The 20,239-nt window shown below is 33.7% G+C and overlaps 1 protein-coding gene across 2 annotated transcripts in view; it reads right to left on the bottom strand.

The window, feature by feature from the left end:
- Eip78C (Ecdysone-induced protein 78C) overlaps positions 1–18,585 on the bottom strand; it is a 54,321-nt gene extending 35,736 nt beyond the window's left edge. Inside the window, exon 1 of one of the 2 annotated variants that reach the window (XM_088240879.1) lies at positions 18,370–18,585. In XM_088240879.1, the coding sequence (XP_088097005.1) occupies positions 18,370–18,508 (139 nt within the window). In that variant the 5' untranslated portion in view covers positions 18,509–18,585. Of the gene's footprint in view, positions 1–16,910; positions 17,131–18,369 lie in introns of those variants that run through there. The other variant, XM_088240881.1, reaches the window with a different exon arrangement.
- Between the last annotated feature and the right edge of the window lie 1,654 nt (positions 18,586–20,239).

The raw sequence follows: 20,239 nt of genomic DNA, 5'->3' as shown, positions 1-20,239 counted from the left end.
CCTTTAAGCTTCAATCTTAGTTGTGAAGTTTTTTTTTCGCTTTTTAATTCAACCGATTGTTTTTTCTTTGTGATGTGAAAGTATTCCTGTTGTCATTTTTTTTAGTTGTTTTCGCGATTTTAAATAATTTGTTCATTTCAAAACGGTATGTTTTAAATAAATTATTGTACCTTTTAGTATTAAATATGTGGAATTTTGATCGTTTTATTTGTAAAGTGTTTTTAAGAGAATATCTTACATTTTTGATATTTTTTCTACCTTAAATGTAATTCTGTGGTTTAATGGTTAGTCGGAAGAAATTGCCATCTGGCAAAAAGCCCGCTAATGTAAAAATAACATTATGAACAAAAAGTTAAATAAATAAAATAATTCTAACTCGGTTGATTCATTCCACTTACATTTTACAGTTCATGGTTTAGTTTCTTTTCTTCATATTGATTTCTACATACTTTAAATCAGTGTTTTTCAACCTTTATGAACACGCGACCCCTTTACGTGTAAAAAACATGGCGACCCTCCAGGTCCCCAATTACAATGTAATGTATTATAATATAAAGTAAAATCAAATTTAAAGCATCTTCATCGGCAACCTGTAATTGAACATGTTTAGAAAAAATAAATTAAATAATCCGTAATTTTTGAAGAGGTTAGTAGATTTACTTTAAATTAAAATAATTTTGTTATGACCAGTAGCTCAATCACTAATAAGTATTGACGTGCTTAAAAACATGCTAAGCATTTGAGCGATCACAATGAACATACTTAAATTATCGCAGTCATAACGTGTGTAATCTCTAGGTCAATGCTGGTGTCGGTTTATTTTTTGTTATCCTAGTAAAAAATACAGTTTACTGGCAAAAAATTACGTTTACTATAAAAAATAATACAATATATTGCATTTGTTAAAAAGTAAGGAGTATATAATACAAAAAAGTAAAAATTAAATTACAATTATTATGGGGACTTCTTTTCTTGACATTTTTCTTGGCCAACCGCCGCGCCGGCTAAATGCAATAAATAGCATAATAAATAATAAATAAATATGGAATATTTTCCATATTTACACCGGTGACATTCAAATTGCGCAGCAGGAATATATGTCACCAAACGTAATTATTTTGACATTTAATATTAGGTGTTCACGGATGTTGCATTGTGATCGAGAATACGATAAACTACCATGGTGAGAAATTGTTATCACGTCGCTTATTAGCACGTCGATAGTTATTTATGATTGAGCTACTGATCTTTTAATGTTTTTGACGTTTATGTTACTCTTGTAGCTTTTTGGACAGTTTGTTTCATTTCATTTACATATATAACATGTGTTAGCTTTTTGTTAGTCATTACAATTGTGCATATTAATATTAAAATTGCCGACTGTAATCTAACCTAAACACATATCTATGTACATATGTGTTTAGGTTAGATAATATAAATTGAAAAAGAAAAAAGTCTCCATGTTCTTCGGCAAAATTACCGTCATTTATATAAATTACCGTATGTATCGGTATTTTATCAGGCGTTTTGGTAATTTTACATCCCTAATTTAGACCGAAGTTGTTTCTACTTTCACTAGGCAATGCAATGGCTAGAATTCGTATTTCCTTCATCATTTCTGTTAAAAACAGTTTTCTTCAATTAATCTTTATCAATTCCTTAATCATTAATTCGTTGAAATATTTGTTGACGAATAATTGTATGTATGAGAATAGGTTTACAAAACAATTAATTTATTTGATCGAATAAAATGTTATTGAAGACCTACGAAACTCGTTTGATGACCGCTGAATTACGTAGGTACGTAATATAAATTATAGTTTTTTTCTTTAGTATTGCTGTTACTACATTGTGTAGAAAAGCCAACAAATTATTGTCTTGCATAAATAATAGGCGCAAATCTTCAGTCTACTTTATTTTATATTCATAGGTTTCATTATATTTTATTGATTTGGTTTGCGGAAAACTTGTAGAGAATAAAATAGTTAGATGTGTGGGATATTGATTTCTGACAGGGTTGCAAATGGAAAAATCCGAGGAGAGTGCAATCCTGTGAGAAGTAAAATGCTTTGCTCACGTGGAACGTACAGATAATGAAAGAATGAAATATAAGGCCAGAGTGAATAGAAGGAAAATGGTCAAGAAAGACTAAGTATGAACAGATAAACTAAAATCACCATTTTATTTTTGTCAAATACGCCTGGGTGTTCTGTGTTGTAATTCACCATTATAATTGAGCCTCTTGTAGAAAAAAAAATGTTGACACAGTTGAAGGGCGTGCATAACAAGAGGGTGGAATTAAAATTGTAAGCCGATATACATGTGTCTGGTGTTCCATCTTTTCCGATCCTTGTGAAAATTGGCATGATAATAGTGATAGTCTTCAATTTTATTTCATTAGATCATAATAACAAATATCAACTAAAAAAAAAACACAATAATCAGCACTCTTAAAACGTAACTCTATTTAAGATTTCTAAGCAAATAAATACAAAACATATATATTATTAAACTGTTTGATATTGGATCATAGTTTCATTGATAAAAAGATCAAAAAAAATATTGAATAATTCGGAGGCTCGACGGTTTTACTAGTGCCGTAAGCTTTTTTTACAAATAAATTCCTGAAAGGTTCTTATAAATACCGATAGTCAATTAAGATAGAAATATATATTTTTTAATGTAGAATAAAAATTACAATTTTGTCATCATCCCAATGAATCTAAACTGTAAAATTCAGTGGTAACATTATTTTTCTAATTTAAATATAAATACGTTAGCGAGGAGAAAATGCGGTCCGCATTTTCTTCTCGCTAACGTATTCCCGTATTTTCTCACTGGATCATGACACTAAAGCAGTGATTTGCACACTTGAGATATTTACCATCGGCGTGTTTCTATCATTTTGCTTTTTTAATAATTTATTTCTAGGATTATCCAAAAACCAAAAAAAGCGCCTAGTCCTATCTGCCGTCTTCGGACGTACGGTATACAAATATAATAATTAATTTTAAAGAGAGTGAAAGAAAAACAAAGTTTAATTAATTTTGAAGAGAGTGAAGGAAAAACAAAGTTTAATTAATTTTGAAGAGAGTGAAAGAAAAACAAAGTTTGAATACGTATTCACCGGCTATTCTCTTAATATATGAATACGTCACTGAGAAAGTAAATTGAAGCCTATTTTTCTGGTAAATTCGGGTATTGATCAAGTTTAATTTAGAACCAACAATGCAAATGTTTATGGAAGCTAACATATGACAACAGTGATGAAAAACATTTTAGAGAAGATAATATAGAAGTCTAGGCATCTACAGAGCTTTTGACCTGTCTAAAATCTCTGTTGTAATATGTTAATCTTAACAGCTCCCCAGGGAGTTGAATCCAGTTCTTTTCAACTAAAATTTGTACAAACTCGAAATATTGTTTTTGGAAGTGTTATTCAAAAAAGAATTCAGGGATTATTGTCATAAAAGCTTTCCGTTTTCAGTAATAAATGGATTCTGATTCTTAAATAATGGCAACATAAACACATGAACAGGTTGAAAAAAGCATGAAACCTTCACCATAAAAGTTTTATGATATTAATCGATGAGCTTATGAGTCAAAAGAGCTTTAAAAAATAATCAAACGGAGACTCAATTATTTAACTTACGAATAAGGATTTTTATAAACATTTTCCGTATTCCTGGATTTAACCATAATAGGATTTAATAAAATTTACTTTAAACATCTATGGAAAAAAATATTTTAAGATAGGGACAACACTTCAGGTTTTAATGATAAGGTTAGTGACTTTTCAGTTTAGTTTAAGTGATCAAAAAACAAACATCCATATAGGTAGCTAGATGTCACCAGTCTTAATTAATAACTTTTTATTATTACTACTGTAGAAGGGATATAATAAATTGTATACTTAAGGAATTATTAGCCGCCTCTTTTTTTTGTACAACATCGAAATAAATACATTGGTTGAAAGTGTTTGTTTTGTTGAATTATTACACCTTCTTCAATTTTTTTAGTGTATCTTCATTTTTATGTATGAAAATAATGCGTTCTTTAAATACGTAAAATTCAAAAAAAATATGATGAAAAATAATAAACACTACTTACTACAATTTTGTACATTATGGTAAAATCATTATTAACAAACCTATATGGAAAGACTACCTTGTATGGAAACTTAGGAGGGGTGAATATTCATACGTTTTGAAACTATCGAGGTACGGTACTGTCATAAACTAATAACAGATATTTATTTCGTTCCACTAATCGCACCGTAAAATGACAAAAGCAGTAATGACAGTAATTTATTATACTTCTACACATCAATAAATTATTAGACTGTAAGTATTGCAAGAAGTTGTTGCGCATCATCATCATCATCATCGTTCTTCTATTCGCACCCAGAGGTGCATAGAGCACTGCATGGTATTCCAATTGCAGCATATCTGGATCTATTTGATTATTCCTATTTCTTTTTTTTTACATCAACTACTAAGTAGAGCATGTGGACACCACCAAACGCCTCCAGCAGACCCTATCACCAGTCAGCACTCTCGCCTCCTCCAACGTCAATCCCGCTTCCCTTTATTCCACCAAATAAAGCCGAAATATAGTCATCAACGGCCTTCCAGGATAGCGGGAGCCCGCAAGTGTCAAACAAATTAACTTGGGCCAAGGCTCTCCTGAGCCAGGTTCACCGCCGCATCTTCTAAGAGGCCGTTGCATCCGTTCTCGGACTTCAATGTTAGTTATGAAATCGAACTACCGTTTACCTAATATTGTTCTCAAGCACTTACTCTCAAAACTCAGGAGTTTGGTATTTTGAGTTTTGGTAAGGTGCCAGGTTTTGCACCCATATAGGAGTACTGGAATTATACAAGAGTTAAATAATCGGCATTTCGCTTGAGTGGTACTTATGAAAGTAGTGTAAAACTCATAGAATTGGCTACTCTAAATGAGCTTGTCATTGGCGGTACCTACTACCTTTCCTCACAAAGATATTCACAAGTATTTTAGGAGCCACCAAATGGACGCACAGAATCGCAAATTTGAACGTTTGAAGTTAGAGCTTATTGCGGAGCTGATTTATATGGCATAAACGGGCGGCTTGTTGAAAAAATCCGCCTTAAGCTTCGCCGCATGGCTCAACATAATATACCAAAGCCCATCGACGTCGATAACTTGAAAACTTCCGCCAGTATACAATGTTTTAACAGCCACCTGCGGGCAAGCATAGGAAATGCAAATGGTGTACAACTCTTCAACTTCCATGGACTACATTGAGAGTCAGTGAGAGAATCACGAAACCTCAATTTGTAGTCCACAAAGATGATTTTAGGAGTAAAAAGGAGCATGCATCCGCGATGGATATCAAATGATACTCAAAATGAAATTGGCAAGCAAGCAAAACTAAAAGCAGTGAGAGACAGTGAAACAGACCGCGATCAAATTGCTGTTCTCAGAAGCACAAAGATGGCACGGCTACGAGATAACAGAGAGCTTCAGCAACGGGCAATTTCTCCTTGTACGTGGGCACCGCCAAGGAGATTCACTTCCTCAGATGGTGAGCAAGCTGTAGTTCATAGAAACAAGACAAAATTGCCAAAAGTAAAATTTGCTCGCTCTGACAAACGACGCTTCCTGGATTCGCAAATAAACATTGCAGAAGAGCCATACATTACACAGCAAATAATGTGATAAGTCTTACGCTTCAAGTGCCAGTCCAGGAACAGGAAAACATGGCAGTGTACAGAGCCACCTTGAATACAAATATTTTGAGTGTGTCCAAATGTTTGTAGAAAAAAGACTGGATTGTGCCCCCTAGGGAGTTATTAAGATTTACGAATTGCAACAAAGAAAGAAAGAAGTCTAGGCATAGTATGTGATTTCGATATAATTCAGTCAGATGAATACTCTTCTCGACAGTAAAGGTTATGCTCCTTTACTTCACTAAAACCAACATATGGAAGAATCGATGAAAGATGTATGTTTAAAGATAGGCAGAATAGTGAATATTACACAGTATGTAAATTGGTCAATCAAAGGCAACAGCTGGGGGCACGATGCAGAAGCCTGGGTGAGGATCTACACAACATCTCATCGGTGATAGGTAATAAAAAACTCACACGAGAGGTAGTATCATACATGGTCAATATAGTGCAGGCATTTGGTAAAATAAACCAAAGTAGGGAAGCAAATGCCGAACACTCCTCTAGTGGAACGGAAGGCCTGTTGACTACTGCCAACAGGCCGGCTTCTCCTGAAGAGTTTTAAGTGGTTTCCTCTCCACATGAGCAAATGCTGAGAAGTTTCCGATTGGTCCACATTAGTATATCCCTCCTGATCCAAACAGTTTAAATAAATTAAAAGAAATTTAATTGCAGAAAAATCCACCTTTTTATATATAAACCTTGCATATTATAAGCAAGGTAAATAAAGAAGCAACTCCCATATAAAAAAAATATTAAAAAAAGTTTGTAAATTGGTCACTTAAACCAGCCAATGACAGGTCATTAGCCCTATAAATGCCTAGACTTTCACATTTTCATCTCTAAAATGTTCTCGATCTTTGTTGTTATTTTTCAAACAAACATTTTATTGTCACCCTGCCAGGAAAAGAGCCGAAGACCTTAAGCATGTTAAGTGAACCCCCCAACCACAGCACTACAATGCTGACGTACTATGTACGTATATCCACTCAATTTTGTTTTTTCAGGATTTTTATCTTAGAGTACCCGACGAGTCCAAAAGACTTGCCCAGGGTACAGGATCTATTTCACAAAAAATAATTGTATTCATCATCCGCCCAGACGAAGGTCGCTTATAAATAATTTATTAAAATACCCGTACCCAAAACGATACAATTTATAAATTGAATTCAAGACTAGGCCAAGACGGTCGAGACGAGGGTAACAGATTAACCGATGAGGCCGATATCTTAACGGAGACGAAGGACATATAAAATATATCGTAAATGAAATACAAGAATTATTGGCTGGTCAGCCTCATGGTGTAGCGGTCAGCGCATTTGCCTACCATGCAATTGGTCTCGGTGTTATGACATGTCATTGTCTGGTTTCAGTTAACACTACACACTGGGCTTAGCAATCACCATTATGCCTATATTCAAACAACCAGTCTACATAAATTTGTAGATACTCAAAATGTTGTTGAAACTGGAATAATTTATTTGAAAAAGTTGTCACGCACATATAAACAAAGTTTGTTAAAGATTTGAATGGACTGTACAATCTGTACATAGCACATACACAAAGCTTTTTTCACTGTCATGCATGTACTTGTGCCTATGTAGGTACATACATGTATTATAAATATCGATGGCTCAGTTTCATACGATGATAAGTCAAAATATTGCGTTATTTTAGTTATCCATCATATTAAAGAATCACTAATATTTAACTCGTAAAAATATTGGTTTTCTCTTATAAGACAAATGTTTTTTATGAGTAAAAAATAAACGTAATAATTTCTCAGCTCCGTTACTAATGAGGAACTTCAGCCCTACGGGAAATTGAATACAAAAAATATTTTCTTGCGCGCGGTAAAAATTAGAGCATTAAATTGTACAGTAAAATTTCTTAAACATATACGAAAAAAAATATATATTTGAATAAAACGCACTACTTTGAATGACGTCACTGGTTCATATGAACCATCCAATGATATGAGAGATTTGAGGGATATCCGGTTTGGTCACCGTAAACGAACCGATCGGAAGAACTGTCATCAAACAATCTCTGACGTCACACGCGGAGTTATTTCAGAAATACAAAACTTTAAAAATCATAGCGCTGATAATACGATATATACAAATTTAAAAAAATATATATTTGGCTGAGTTTAATATTCTTTTAACAAAAAAAAGACACTGAACTTCCTCATTGAAACGTTCTGATAACTTTGCTCTTAAAACTAGTAACCACTATGTATAATACATTTCTTATAAATATATCAGTAGTCAGATGGCAGAAGGGACCATCTGTATTTTTTTATTTTTCTTTCATACCGATAACCATAGAACTAACGATGGTTTTCATTCCCCTATGCCCAGAATTCTTAAGTCTGCCAACAAACATACCAGTCTTGATTTCTTTAATAACAAGTTTCTTCTTTCAAACGATCACTGAATCAAATTCAATTATAAATACCTCTCTCCCGCTGCCACTCCCACAAAGTCTACTATAAACCATTGAGTCCTTCTAATTTGTTTATAATAATTTTCTATTTATAAATGTGTCAATAAAAATGCCCATTGGGCGTATATATAAATAAATAAATTTCGTTTTCAAAAGTTTTGATACATATTTCAATAAATAAACATGGAAAAAAAACAGCATCATTTAGAATGGAAGTTTATCATTAAAAAGTATCTTGAACCTATTTTACTTTGTGGATTGAAGTCATGAAATTCAGTCTTATTTCAGCTCTCCTGAACGTTTTTTAAAATTATAGATGGTCCCTTCTGCCATGTGACTACTGATATACATACTAGCTTTTACCTGCAGCTTCGCCCACGTGGTATTAGGGAGAAAAATTTTAAGTTATTAATTAGTTGTGCTGTTTATCAAAAAAAGTTTTCGGTTATCAAAAACAATTTTCCCAATGGAATGAAAAGTTTTATCGGGGTTTAAAGTAGCTTCGTCTTCCAACTGTCGCTATGAAATAAATGCGATAATCCGTCAGTCCATGGTGTCATAGCATCGTTATTCCATTCGCAAATCCTACTACAAATCCAAAACGAAAAGCAAACCAAACTAACCATAGAAAAATCAAGTTTGAATCAAGAATCGGTTTGTGGTCCTGTTGCTAGTATCTCAGACTCATGGACAAAAGGACCGTGGTTCGAATCCCACTCTACCCCAACTTGATTCCCATTTTCTAATAGTGAATTTATAACTCATAAATTATTATGAAAATAAAACTTCGTTATTAGTGTAACACAATTTTTATTATTTTTACAAGAACACTACTACAGTTTCGGGAGAGCGCTCCTCCCATCGACGGGTTTTATAAAAATAAGAGTTTTTGTATCACCCGTCGATGGGAGGAGCGCTCTTCCGAAACTGTAGTAGTGCTCTTGTAAAATAATAAAAATTGTGTAACACCATTAACAAAGTTTTATTTTCATTATAATTTATAATGAAGTGTTACTTATATGTTATTTATAATGAAGTAAATAGATAAACCTAACATATGGTGATATAAATGAATAATTATTTGTTACAAATCAATTAAGGTGAGTCAAAACTTTAGTTTGCCATTTATCAAAACTAGTAATTTATAGTTATAGCTCTACGGAACTGAGCCATCGATATGTACGCGTATTATTCCGGCTTTTGTTATGCTTACTTTCACAGAGTCCAACAACATTTGCACCGTTAGTTTTTTACAGTTATTTTAAGATCATTTGCTTTGCATGCCGGAATCTTTTAAATTTCAACTCAAATAATATACTGTAGAGAAAATTCAAAATGCCATCATAATTTCCCATTCCGCACCCAATGGTGCATAGGGCACTGTATTGGTAAATTAAATAATGCCTATATAATAATACTTTTTATTCCAGCTTGATTGGGCAGGTAGTGCAATACCCAACCAGCCATCTAACCATTACATAGTATAAATAATTAGAAAAAAAGATAAAGAATTCACCTAGTAGAGTTGCCCATACGGAGAAAAACATTATATGATTATTGACCAGCATACCATTGGGGCGGGATACTTGGGTTGAAAATTGGGAGCACTAACCAAAACCGTCCATTACACGTTTGGTCTTAAATTAAAAACCAAAACGAAACCGAACCAATAATTTGTAATGCTTTTATTCTATGCAATAGTGCCTAAGGGCTTCTCTAGGGAATTATCACTCTGAGGCATAAACATATAAACAATATAAAACAAATAAAATATTTAAGATAAAACTAAAACAGATTTAAAGATAATACAACTGTATGTGTATATGTACATACATGTATGTATATATGCATGTATATGTGTGTATCTGCGTGTATGTATGTGTGTGAATGTTTATAAGGGTGCTCACTAGAGTGGGCCGATGATGTATGAAGTTTTTTATTTTATTAGACATGAAAGTGAAAGGGGTCTAAAAAGTTGCATTTTGGATCACATTGAACGTGAAAATTATTTTAAAAAATATTCCGTTTGTCTGGAATATTCTGTTGATTATCTATATTGATAAAATTATTATTTTATTAGTAACTTAATCGCAATACAAATTCATACACGTTTTAAAACTACCGATATGCAAAAAGTTTACACTCCGCGCAACTGATTCCGTTGAGCGCCCGGCGAATATTGACGAAAACAGTGGCTCATTAAAACAATGCTACCCATTTATTACACAACAAAGTGCAACTCACGCCCTTAGATGCTTATTTAATAAGGTTTGATGCACATTATTAAATTTAATTGGACTGCTTTTTTTACTTAAATACAAAACGACAGCCGGTTTAGTGCAAAAATAGACTTTTTTAAAAACTTAAAGCTCTGGTTGAGGGTTAAAAGTAGTATCAAATATTTTTTTGATATTTTTTGTATTGCAAGTAATCCAAAAGGCAACTATTTAGACCCCATCTATTTCAAAATTCGGAAAAAAAATTATCCGCCCACCCTAGTGCACACGTGTGTGTGTATGTATGTGGAAATATATAAATGAACATATATGTTAGTCTGCCTAAGCACAGGTCGGCAAAGACGCCAACTACTACACTACAAGGCGGACTTATTCGTATCTCCACACGATTTCCTTTTTCACGATTTTCGCCTGAAAGTAGCAATCGAGTCAAATGCACTCGTCCAGGGTTCTAATTATATTTCACACACAGAAATCTATTCTTATTATGCTTAATCCACCCGGACACAACGCAGTAACTACTCAAAATAGATCGATCGGCTTAAAATGATCATTAAATCTAATGAATTAATGTATTTGGCGGAAGTTCCTCATATTGCTATGTTTAGTAATTTGGATGATGAGAAAGTTCGGTGGTTTTTATATTGTTAAACAAGCGGACCCACAGACGTTGTCCTGCCCGAAAGTTAGCTTGCCTACTATTAGCTGGATGAACAAACATTTTTTTCGTAATTAATTACACACGTTATTTATTTTAGATTTTTTTAAGCTATTTATATATTCGTAATAAGGGTTTATTTTTTTGTTTCATCTCCACGTGTGATTGGCTAAGAGGCCGTATCGAGCTCAAATCAAAATCGTGCAAAATTCACTACTCTAGTGCAACAATCTATGGAGAAAATACGTGAATGCGTGTTGATGAAGAAAAGTCAGACGGCGTTTTAACCTGACCCTTCTAAAATTATGAAACTCAACTCATGCCAAGCGCAAATTTAGTCATTCTTTAATCGCCAGCCGTGTTTTGATGTGAACTTGACATTTAATTCGAAACTTAAATAAATTACGAAAATACATGTTTTTAACTTTACATATTTCATTACATTACGTATTTTTTTGTACGAAATATTCCCAATCAGCAAAAGTGCTGGTCTGAGGGTATATAATTTATTATGACACAATAGCTTTTATAAAAAGTCGATAATTTAACATTACATATTACTAACACGGGCTGTAAGAACTGTTTTTTTCGGGTGTTTTTTAAGTCCGTATATGTTTTGTATATTTTTTAAGTCATTAGAAAGTGAATTGTAGCACTTTATTTCTGTATATACAAAACTATTTCATTTTCTGTTAGTCCTAAGTTGTTCGCGTGTAAAATTATTTGACGCTCTTGTATTTCTTGTTTGTATATTGCAGTTAAAATTTAATTTAATATTTGTCTTAAAATTTAAAGAAAAATGCTTGATTGTGTCGTAAAAGCGTGCAAAAACTATTCGGACTCAAGGAAAAAGACTTTTCATTGAAGATAGGGTACGTAGGTACTTGTTTATGATTGAATTCCAAAACTATAAGCTATTAATATTCAAATATTGAATTTGAGCAGGCACTTAGGTACTTGTTTATGGTTGAATTCCAAAACTAAAAATTACTTTTATTTCCGAACATTGGCTTGAAAAGAAAAATGCCTGGTTGTGTCGTGAAAGCGTGCAAAAACTATTCAAACAAAAGGAAAAAAACTTAATTTATAATTAGGTACATAGTTACTTGTTAATGGTTGAATTTCGATAGTAAAAAATATTTATACTACCGAACATTGGCTTACCTGTTATTAACTGGTTTAGCAAACGTTATTTTGTAAATAAGAACACACGTTATTTATTATTCCCTTTTTTAAGCTATTTATAAATTGGTAATGGTAATTGGTATTTTATTTATCTCCTCATGTGATTGGCTAAAAGGCCTTGTTGTGATCAAATCAAAATCGAGCAAAAATCACTACTCTAGTGCCATAATCCATGGAGATAATACGAGAATACAAGTTGATGAATAAATGTCAGACCATTTTTTAACCTGAACGTTCTAAAATTATGACATTCAACTAATGACTGACGCGTATTTGGTCATTCTTAAACCGCCAGCCAGGTTTTGACGTGACTTTGACATTTAATTCGAAACCAAAATAAATGAAAAGAAAAAAGCCTGATTGTGTCGTAAAAGTGTGCAAAAACTGTTCGGATAAAAGAAAAAAAAACTTATATTCTATTATATATTTGTAATAATATTTAATTTTTCATTTTATCTCCTCATGTGATTGGCTAAGAGGCCTCGTCGCCCTCAAATCAAAATCATGCAAAAATCACTAATCTAGTACCATTATCCATGGAGAAAATACAGAAATATGTGTTAATTAGGAAAATTCAGAGCGCGATTTACCCTGAGCCCTCTAAAATTATGGCACTCAACCCATGCCCAACGCAAATTAAGTTATTCTTTAACTTCAGCCGTGCTTCGACGTGACCTTTACATTTAATTCGAAACTAAAATAAAAGAAAGGACTAAGATAGACCAGATCTTGTCTTGAGGTAGTAATTTTTTTTTTGTCCTAGCTTTAATTTTAACTCGCTGTACTTTATTTCATTTGTACCTGTATTTAGTATAAGAAAATGTGTTTATAATTGTTGGAATAGACTGTTTAAGGCTGTTTTAATAATGTTAAAAGAAAAATGACTGTATGGTGAAAGCGTGCAAAAACTTTCCGGATAAAAAGAAAAATACTTTTCATTGATATGTAGGTACCTAAGTACTTGTTTACGATTGAATTCCAAAACTAAACAATATTCAAATATTGTATTCAATTAGATAGGTACCTTGGTACTTGTTTGTGGTTGAATTCCAAAACATGAAATAATAATTTTTAAAATAAAGAATTCTTTTTGCAAATGTCAAACTCTACGCTATTTACCGAAAGTGGTGAATTCCGTGTAAGAGTCCGTTTTTCAAAAATGTCTAAAATATCGGTTAACATTATTAAAGCATTACTAAAAATCCTTTAAAATAAGTTGATGTGTAGAATTTAAGTAGTTGTAAGGAAATTAATAAATTCAATATCTATTAAAAATAATTGTTGTTTGTAAACGTAAAAATTCAAATTATTTTATTATACAAATAAGGGACATCCTCCAAATTTTTCAAAATATGCATTTCAGTCGAATGCAATCCTGGAAAATCGATAAAAACATATATATGCTTGTAACCTTTTTTCTACTCAACATATTGAAGATCTTATTGTTTGTAAACCTTGCGAACATGAATTAGAAAATTTTGCAAAAAACCGCACGTAAATCTGTCAAGCTATTTTCTAGTTTTTGCGAGACACAACACGGTAATTCATTTTCATATATACATAAAAGAATATATAGATAGATAGATGACTATTGAACTAAGCAAATTTACTTTTTATTTGCATATATCGTAATATCATCGCTACATTTATTAAAGTTTTATATATTTTTAATAACTCCGCGATCGAGGTCACTAGTCCTCTTCGGTGAGTTGTCCTGATTGGAGAGTTAACTTCCCGGAAACTAATCACAACACTCTATCATTGGTTGATTTAGAAAAACTTGCGACGTCATTTAAAGTTGTTCATTTTTATTAAATTTTTCATACATTTTAGAGACACTTCGCGATACAATTAAATGCTCTAAATTTTACCGCGTGTAGAAAATTCTTTTTTTAATTCCTATTTCCCATAGCACTGTACTTCCTCGTAACTGAACGGTTTTTGCTTCCACGACATCTTCAAGACCGGAATAACATACAAACATTGCGGATTGAATTGAGGGTTTTAGAATTAAACTCAGAAATCTCCACTAAAAACGGATAATGAGTCATTGATGCCAAAAAAACTATACATAAAAAACTTACCTAAATAAAAGCGTAATTCGAAACCGTCTCTAAATCTTGCAAAAAAAAGATTTCAATGATGCTATTTGACACCACAAACTTAGCATTCTCCATTGAATTGGTGAAGCGTAATTACAAATCTAACTTTTTTTTTTCAAAGTTTTTTGCATATATATCTCAATAACTACTTCAATGGAGGTTTCTAAGTTTGCTTTTAATACTCTCAATTATCACCCAACTTTTTATACTATAGTAAATTAAACTTAATTACTTAAATGCTACTTAAAATGCGAATATATCCTCTTCGTTGTCAAATGATCAGCGCTTTTGCCGTCGTGCAAAAGGTCTCTGGTTCGATTCCCGACATGAATAATTTATTCAAAAATACATTTTAACACTAGAATATTTCAAAGTCCCTGAATCGGCACCCGATCTGTAAGACCGTAACGTTTCGCCTTCATGTAAAAAAAATGATTAAGATACGCCGCGGTTGGTGTTCTTATGCAGTGCCCTATGCAACATAAGGTGCAGAAAGGGAATCACGAATGAAATAATATAAATGTATCGACGGTCCCTACGTATACTATCGAAACTGCATTTTGCGAGGTTTACAGGAGCGCAGAAACAAAGCTTGATATATTTTTAAGAAGCTTTCAGATACCTACTTTAGAATGACCAAAAATGTGTATATTGAAATACAGGATACTGATGGATTATTTTTAAAAAAAGCTTTTTTTTGCTCTCCTTTAAACCTCGCAAAATGCAGTTTCGATGGCATACGTAAGGACCGTCGATATATAAGATTTCGACGTTGATAATTATACACACATTTTAATGATACATTATGTTAAGAAGGCGATGATAATATTTGGTCAACTGAGGTTATTTAAAAATAAGGCCTTTATTCAAGACGCTTGACTCACACACGGAAGGTTCCGGGTTCGATTCCCGGTGAGAACACAAAAAATTAAATGTGATTTTTCTCAAGCCTGGGTGTTATGTGATGTAATTCACAACACCCAGGCAATTGGGTCTCCTTCCTGTTGTGTAAAAAAAATAAAATACATAAAAAATACATTCCCAAGAATGCTTGATGGGCAAATCAAAATGCTCAAGAAAGACACGGCGGCGAATTCGAGGACAACAAATTAGGCACCGACCAAGAAAATGTACTAACGGAGAGTATACGATTTGCATGCGCAATTACCATTCAGAATATGTTATGCTTTCGATCAGCTTTAATATTTATCTTGCTTTAAATGTAAACTATCTGCCGGTGATGGGCTTGGAAAATTAAAGTAATTGGCTCTCACATTGTTACAGATTTACTCCCGAGTGATATTATTTTTCGCTTACATCAGGGATAGTAATGACACGAGACGAATAGGTAGCTCTCACCACAAAACGGAATATCGGAATACGGTGTCACGGTCAAGGTGGAAAGAATGTATGTATTTTGCACTGAACGTTTTAACAATCAGCTCGATGGTGCGTATTTCAACATTGTTCAATGAATCACACCTTAGCTGTCGTCGACTACATAATATATACACATTACTCGCTGCTTCGTTTAATGCATTCATTTTATGTGCATCGATTGGATTTCTATGTTTTATTCCTACCTAATATTGCATTGTGCCGAAAGTTTGAATTTATATTTTGTGGTTTTTTCTGTCCTTCAGTACAGCCACCAAACAAGGAGTCAAGACGGTAGTGCAATCAGGACCCCGATTACAATGGGAAGTTGTCTACAAAGTTAAATTAAGTTTTATGTAGGAAAAATATAATATTACGAGTACATTTTTTTCTCAACATGTTCAATTACAGGTTACCGACGAATATACTTAAAATTTTCATACAAATATTCACATTTTTTAAAATGTATTTCATTTTTACTTTATAGATAGTCAAAGATAACTCTGTTTACTTCCCATTATAATCGGGGCCTAGGACAGCAACGCCCGTATTACAATGGGAAGCTAACATTTATCTTATTTTATTTTGTAAACAAAGCAAAATGAAGATTTCTGTATGAAAAATAGAACATGTGTATATTTTATTTCTCAACATGTTCAATTTCAGGTTACCGACGACGATACTTTTGGAGGGAAGATTATTGTATAGCCTCGGTACAAGGAGTTCTGCTATTTTACTTCCATATACATTTTGTTCTCTGGGTATTTGTATGAAAATTTAAAGTATCTTCGTCGGTAAACTGTAATTAAATATGTTTAGAAAAAAAATAATATGCTTATTCGATTTTTCATGCGGAAAACTTAATTTTACTAAAAATAACTTTTAACTTTAACATTTATCTCCAATTTTGTCTACACAGTAAAATTAAGTATTCTGAATGAAAAATATAATATGTGTTTATTTTTTTTAACGGTTACCGACGAAGACGCTTAAAATTTTCATACAATAAACACATTTTTGTAAATACATATACATTGATTTTACTTTATACCGTCTCGATATGTACCTAGTGATGAAAATAACATTTGTAATCGCGGCCCAGTTGCTACGCTATCAAGATATTTAATATTAAAGCAGTCAAAGCAAAGCATTATATTTTATGGTAGATCACATAAAATCATATCTATCTCACCCTCGTGTTCAGTTCACTTCGATGATGAATTGAAGCCGGAAGCTCATGCACTTACTAACACACTAGGCGGACCCAGAAGATACATTTTATTATTTTAAAAACGCATTCAAAGTATCAATCATCATCTTTCACATTCTTCTTTTTGCACCTAGTGGTGCATAGGGCGCTGCGTTTGTAATCCTGCTAACTAAACTAAGCTGAGGTGTACTTATATTTGGTCAATTGTCTTATTCAGGATTTTTACCTGAACCGAAATCACCAGTCAAAGGTTTTGGTTCTATTTCACACTCTAATTCTATTTTTCATCCGCCTGGATACAAAAAAAAACACTAATTATAAAACTGTTTGAGTGACGGATTATACTATGAAAGCTACGCTTAAACTTTAAAAAAAATGTTCCCGGAAGCGAATGTACGAATGTACAATTCGATAGTATAATAGCGAAAAATAAAAAGACGAAATATAAAAAAGAGCATCTTGTGTTGGTGACGTGGTGGGAATGGCCTAGTGGTCGAGGAGAGGGTACAGCGGCACAGGCAGAGCAGAGGCTGACGCAGGAATCTGGCGTGACAGCTTGACGGGTGAACGACCCCGCGCGGGCCATTGAACCTCCGCTGCGGGCGATTCGCACAGGCGGGCGTATCATCATCGTTATTACATCATTGTACACGCGGAACTCGTCTCTACTCCGTCCATCGCCCGTATTTCCGTACAAGAACGAGGACTAAAAGTAAACAAACGAGTCTACACACTGCGGCCGCTCTCTGCGACCGGTTCTCGAGTGAGTTAACAATACGAGTTTTACGCTCGTGAGCGTCGATTCCGTCTTGTAATAATCCCCGGATGGCCGACACTGCGGGCTCGGAAGATTATCGTGTCCAACGGTACGTACGGGCTCAAGTCGTATTACGTATCTCTCGGTGATCTTCCCGGGCGTTCCTCTCGGTCAGAAGGCACCGCCGGACGCGTGCGAGGCGATACATCGTGCTTTCGATATACTAATTAATAGTTTACGGATATGCTTATGTACTACAATTTACGTAAAAATAACTAAACTACAGCTTTAGTTTGACGACACTGATTGAAATAAATGCTTGTTAGTCTTCGATTTTTTACTTTATGCCACAGTATAGAATGTCGGTAAAAACGCACAAATGGTCAGGACTGCGAACAACACAAAATACATAAAATCATCGGGTCGAACAAAACATCACTGAATTAAAGCGAGGATTCGCGAATCGAATAATTGATTTCTGGAGAGTGAGCAAGAGCGGCATGTATTCCACTGCCAGAGGGACAGAGACATTTGGATCGGTGGATGTTATGTTCCTGAGATGGCCGGATCTGAATTTCATAGGAGCGTTTAGCATAATGAGAGGTATTCGGTGTTGGGCGCCAGAACGCTTTTAGCGGCCAAATGTCAAGCGGGTAATTATAGGTACACCCGGAAGGAGAGTACCTGGCGGCTGGGCAGGCTGATCCTCGGGGTCGAAGAAAGACAGGTTGAAGTCCGAGCCCGCGGCGAAGGACACGGCGGGGGTTGGGGCGCGCGGGGGCCGAGGGGGCGCGGGGGCCGCCGGCTCCTCGAACACGTCCATGGGCGGCGGAGGCGGGCCCCATGGGATGCACGCACGTCACCTGCGCCGCGCGCGGCTGCCCACTGACTGCCGCCACATCCACCAGCTCCAGGTATCCATGCCACCATTAGCATTAGCGTTCGCTATTCGCTATCATTCCACATTAGCGTTAGCAACTTATCGAACCTACTAACTTAACTAAATAAATAAATTAACTCTCCAAATACTGACTATTAAAAAAATCCTTCAGGAAACGTCGATGTTACGTTTTGTCACATAAAGCTAAAGACGACATATTTTAAATTCCCATATTAAAATCAAGAAAAAAATATATGGTTTATTAATATATTTCCCGTAATTGATAATAATAATCATATAATTAAGGCCTGTTATAACAAAATACGACTCAATTATTTTGTTCAAAAATAAGCTTTTTGGTAAATAAACTCGTGTGATATCATGGCCGCCACACAAGAGTTAATTCAAACAGATCAAAATTTAATTGCGATGTAAACGAAAGATTGATTAGCCACACGCAGACCCACAGTAAGAATATGCAGAGAAGGTAGAATTCATTTTTCAATGCACGTATGTCCATTTTTTACTGTTATTTTTCCATGAACACTAAATGAACACAAAAAGCGTTGCATTCGATGGTGCGATGTCGTTGATGAAATATATGTAAAGTGGGTTCAAATGTTTAATAAGCCCATATCAATGTGTTAGGTGTTAGTGCCTGTCTATTAGTAGACACACTAGAATATTACATTGGAAAACGTTCTGTCAAACACACATAAGCAAAGGTTTATAAAATATTTATAAGGACTGTAACATCGATTAAAAAACCTAAACGAAATATCGTTATTTAATAATAAATATAAGAACATATTTAACATGGTATATTTAATCAATCCACGAACGATACGATTTAAAAAAATAAGCCGAAGGAAAGACATTTTTTGCCTCGTTCTGAAATGAACAGCGCGTTATAAATGTAAATAACTTAAACAATAGACACCATAGCTAACATTATTTTTTAGTATTTGTATTTTTTAAACTTTTTATATATTGTTTTTTTTATTTTTGATATATTTTTTTACCATAATGGTAGTTTTAATTTGTGTTTTGTCAGGCTGTAAAAAATTTCTCGTGCCAATAAGTCCGCCATTTAACTATGTATACCTTTGTTTTATTTTTGAGTTGATTACATTGTATACTTATATTATAATTGATATATGTATTTAATGTATTTCTGTGGACACCTGTCATTGGTTTTATTCTCTGGATTTTTTATTTGTTATATTTTTGTTACAAGTATTACTGTTGATATCCCCAATAAATAAATAAAAAAAATAAAAAAATAAAAAAAGGCTTGTTATTATTATTTGCAAGAGGTCTCGTGTTCGATTTCTGACGTCCTCGAATAAAATGTTCATTTAATTTTTTAAAGACCTTTGTGTAAGACTGATCATCTCACCTTCATATAAAATAAATTATTCATTGCGGTTGGCATACCAATTCAGTGCCCCGTGCACCATTAGATGCGGAAAGGGAATTAATAAAATAAAGTCAAAAAATTAAAAAAGAAATCATCAACTTAAAATGAGACTGAATAAATAATTGCTCGTCACATAGTGTTTACTACGTTCGCACGTGTTAGTATCCAAGAGAGGCTACAGTGAATATAACACAGCTCTAGGCACCATTGGAGACTATCAATTTGTATGTTTATGATATTTTCGACAGCGTCAG

Source organism: Micrasema longulum, unplaced genomic scaffold (genome assembly GCF_059751315.1).
Source record: "Micrasema longulum isolate JH-2025_06_02 unplaced genomic scaffold, ASM5975131v1 h1tg002633l, whole genome shotgun sequence".
Lineage (NCBI taxonomy): Eukaryota > Metazoa > Arthropoda > Insecta > Trichoptera > Brachycentridae > Micrasema > Micrasema longulum.
Note: the sequence above shows the minus strand (reverse complement) of the source record. Positions and strands in the feature narration are given on the sequence as shown.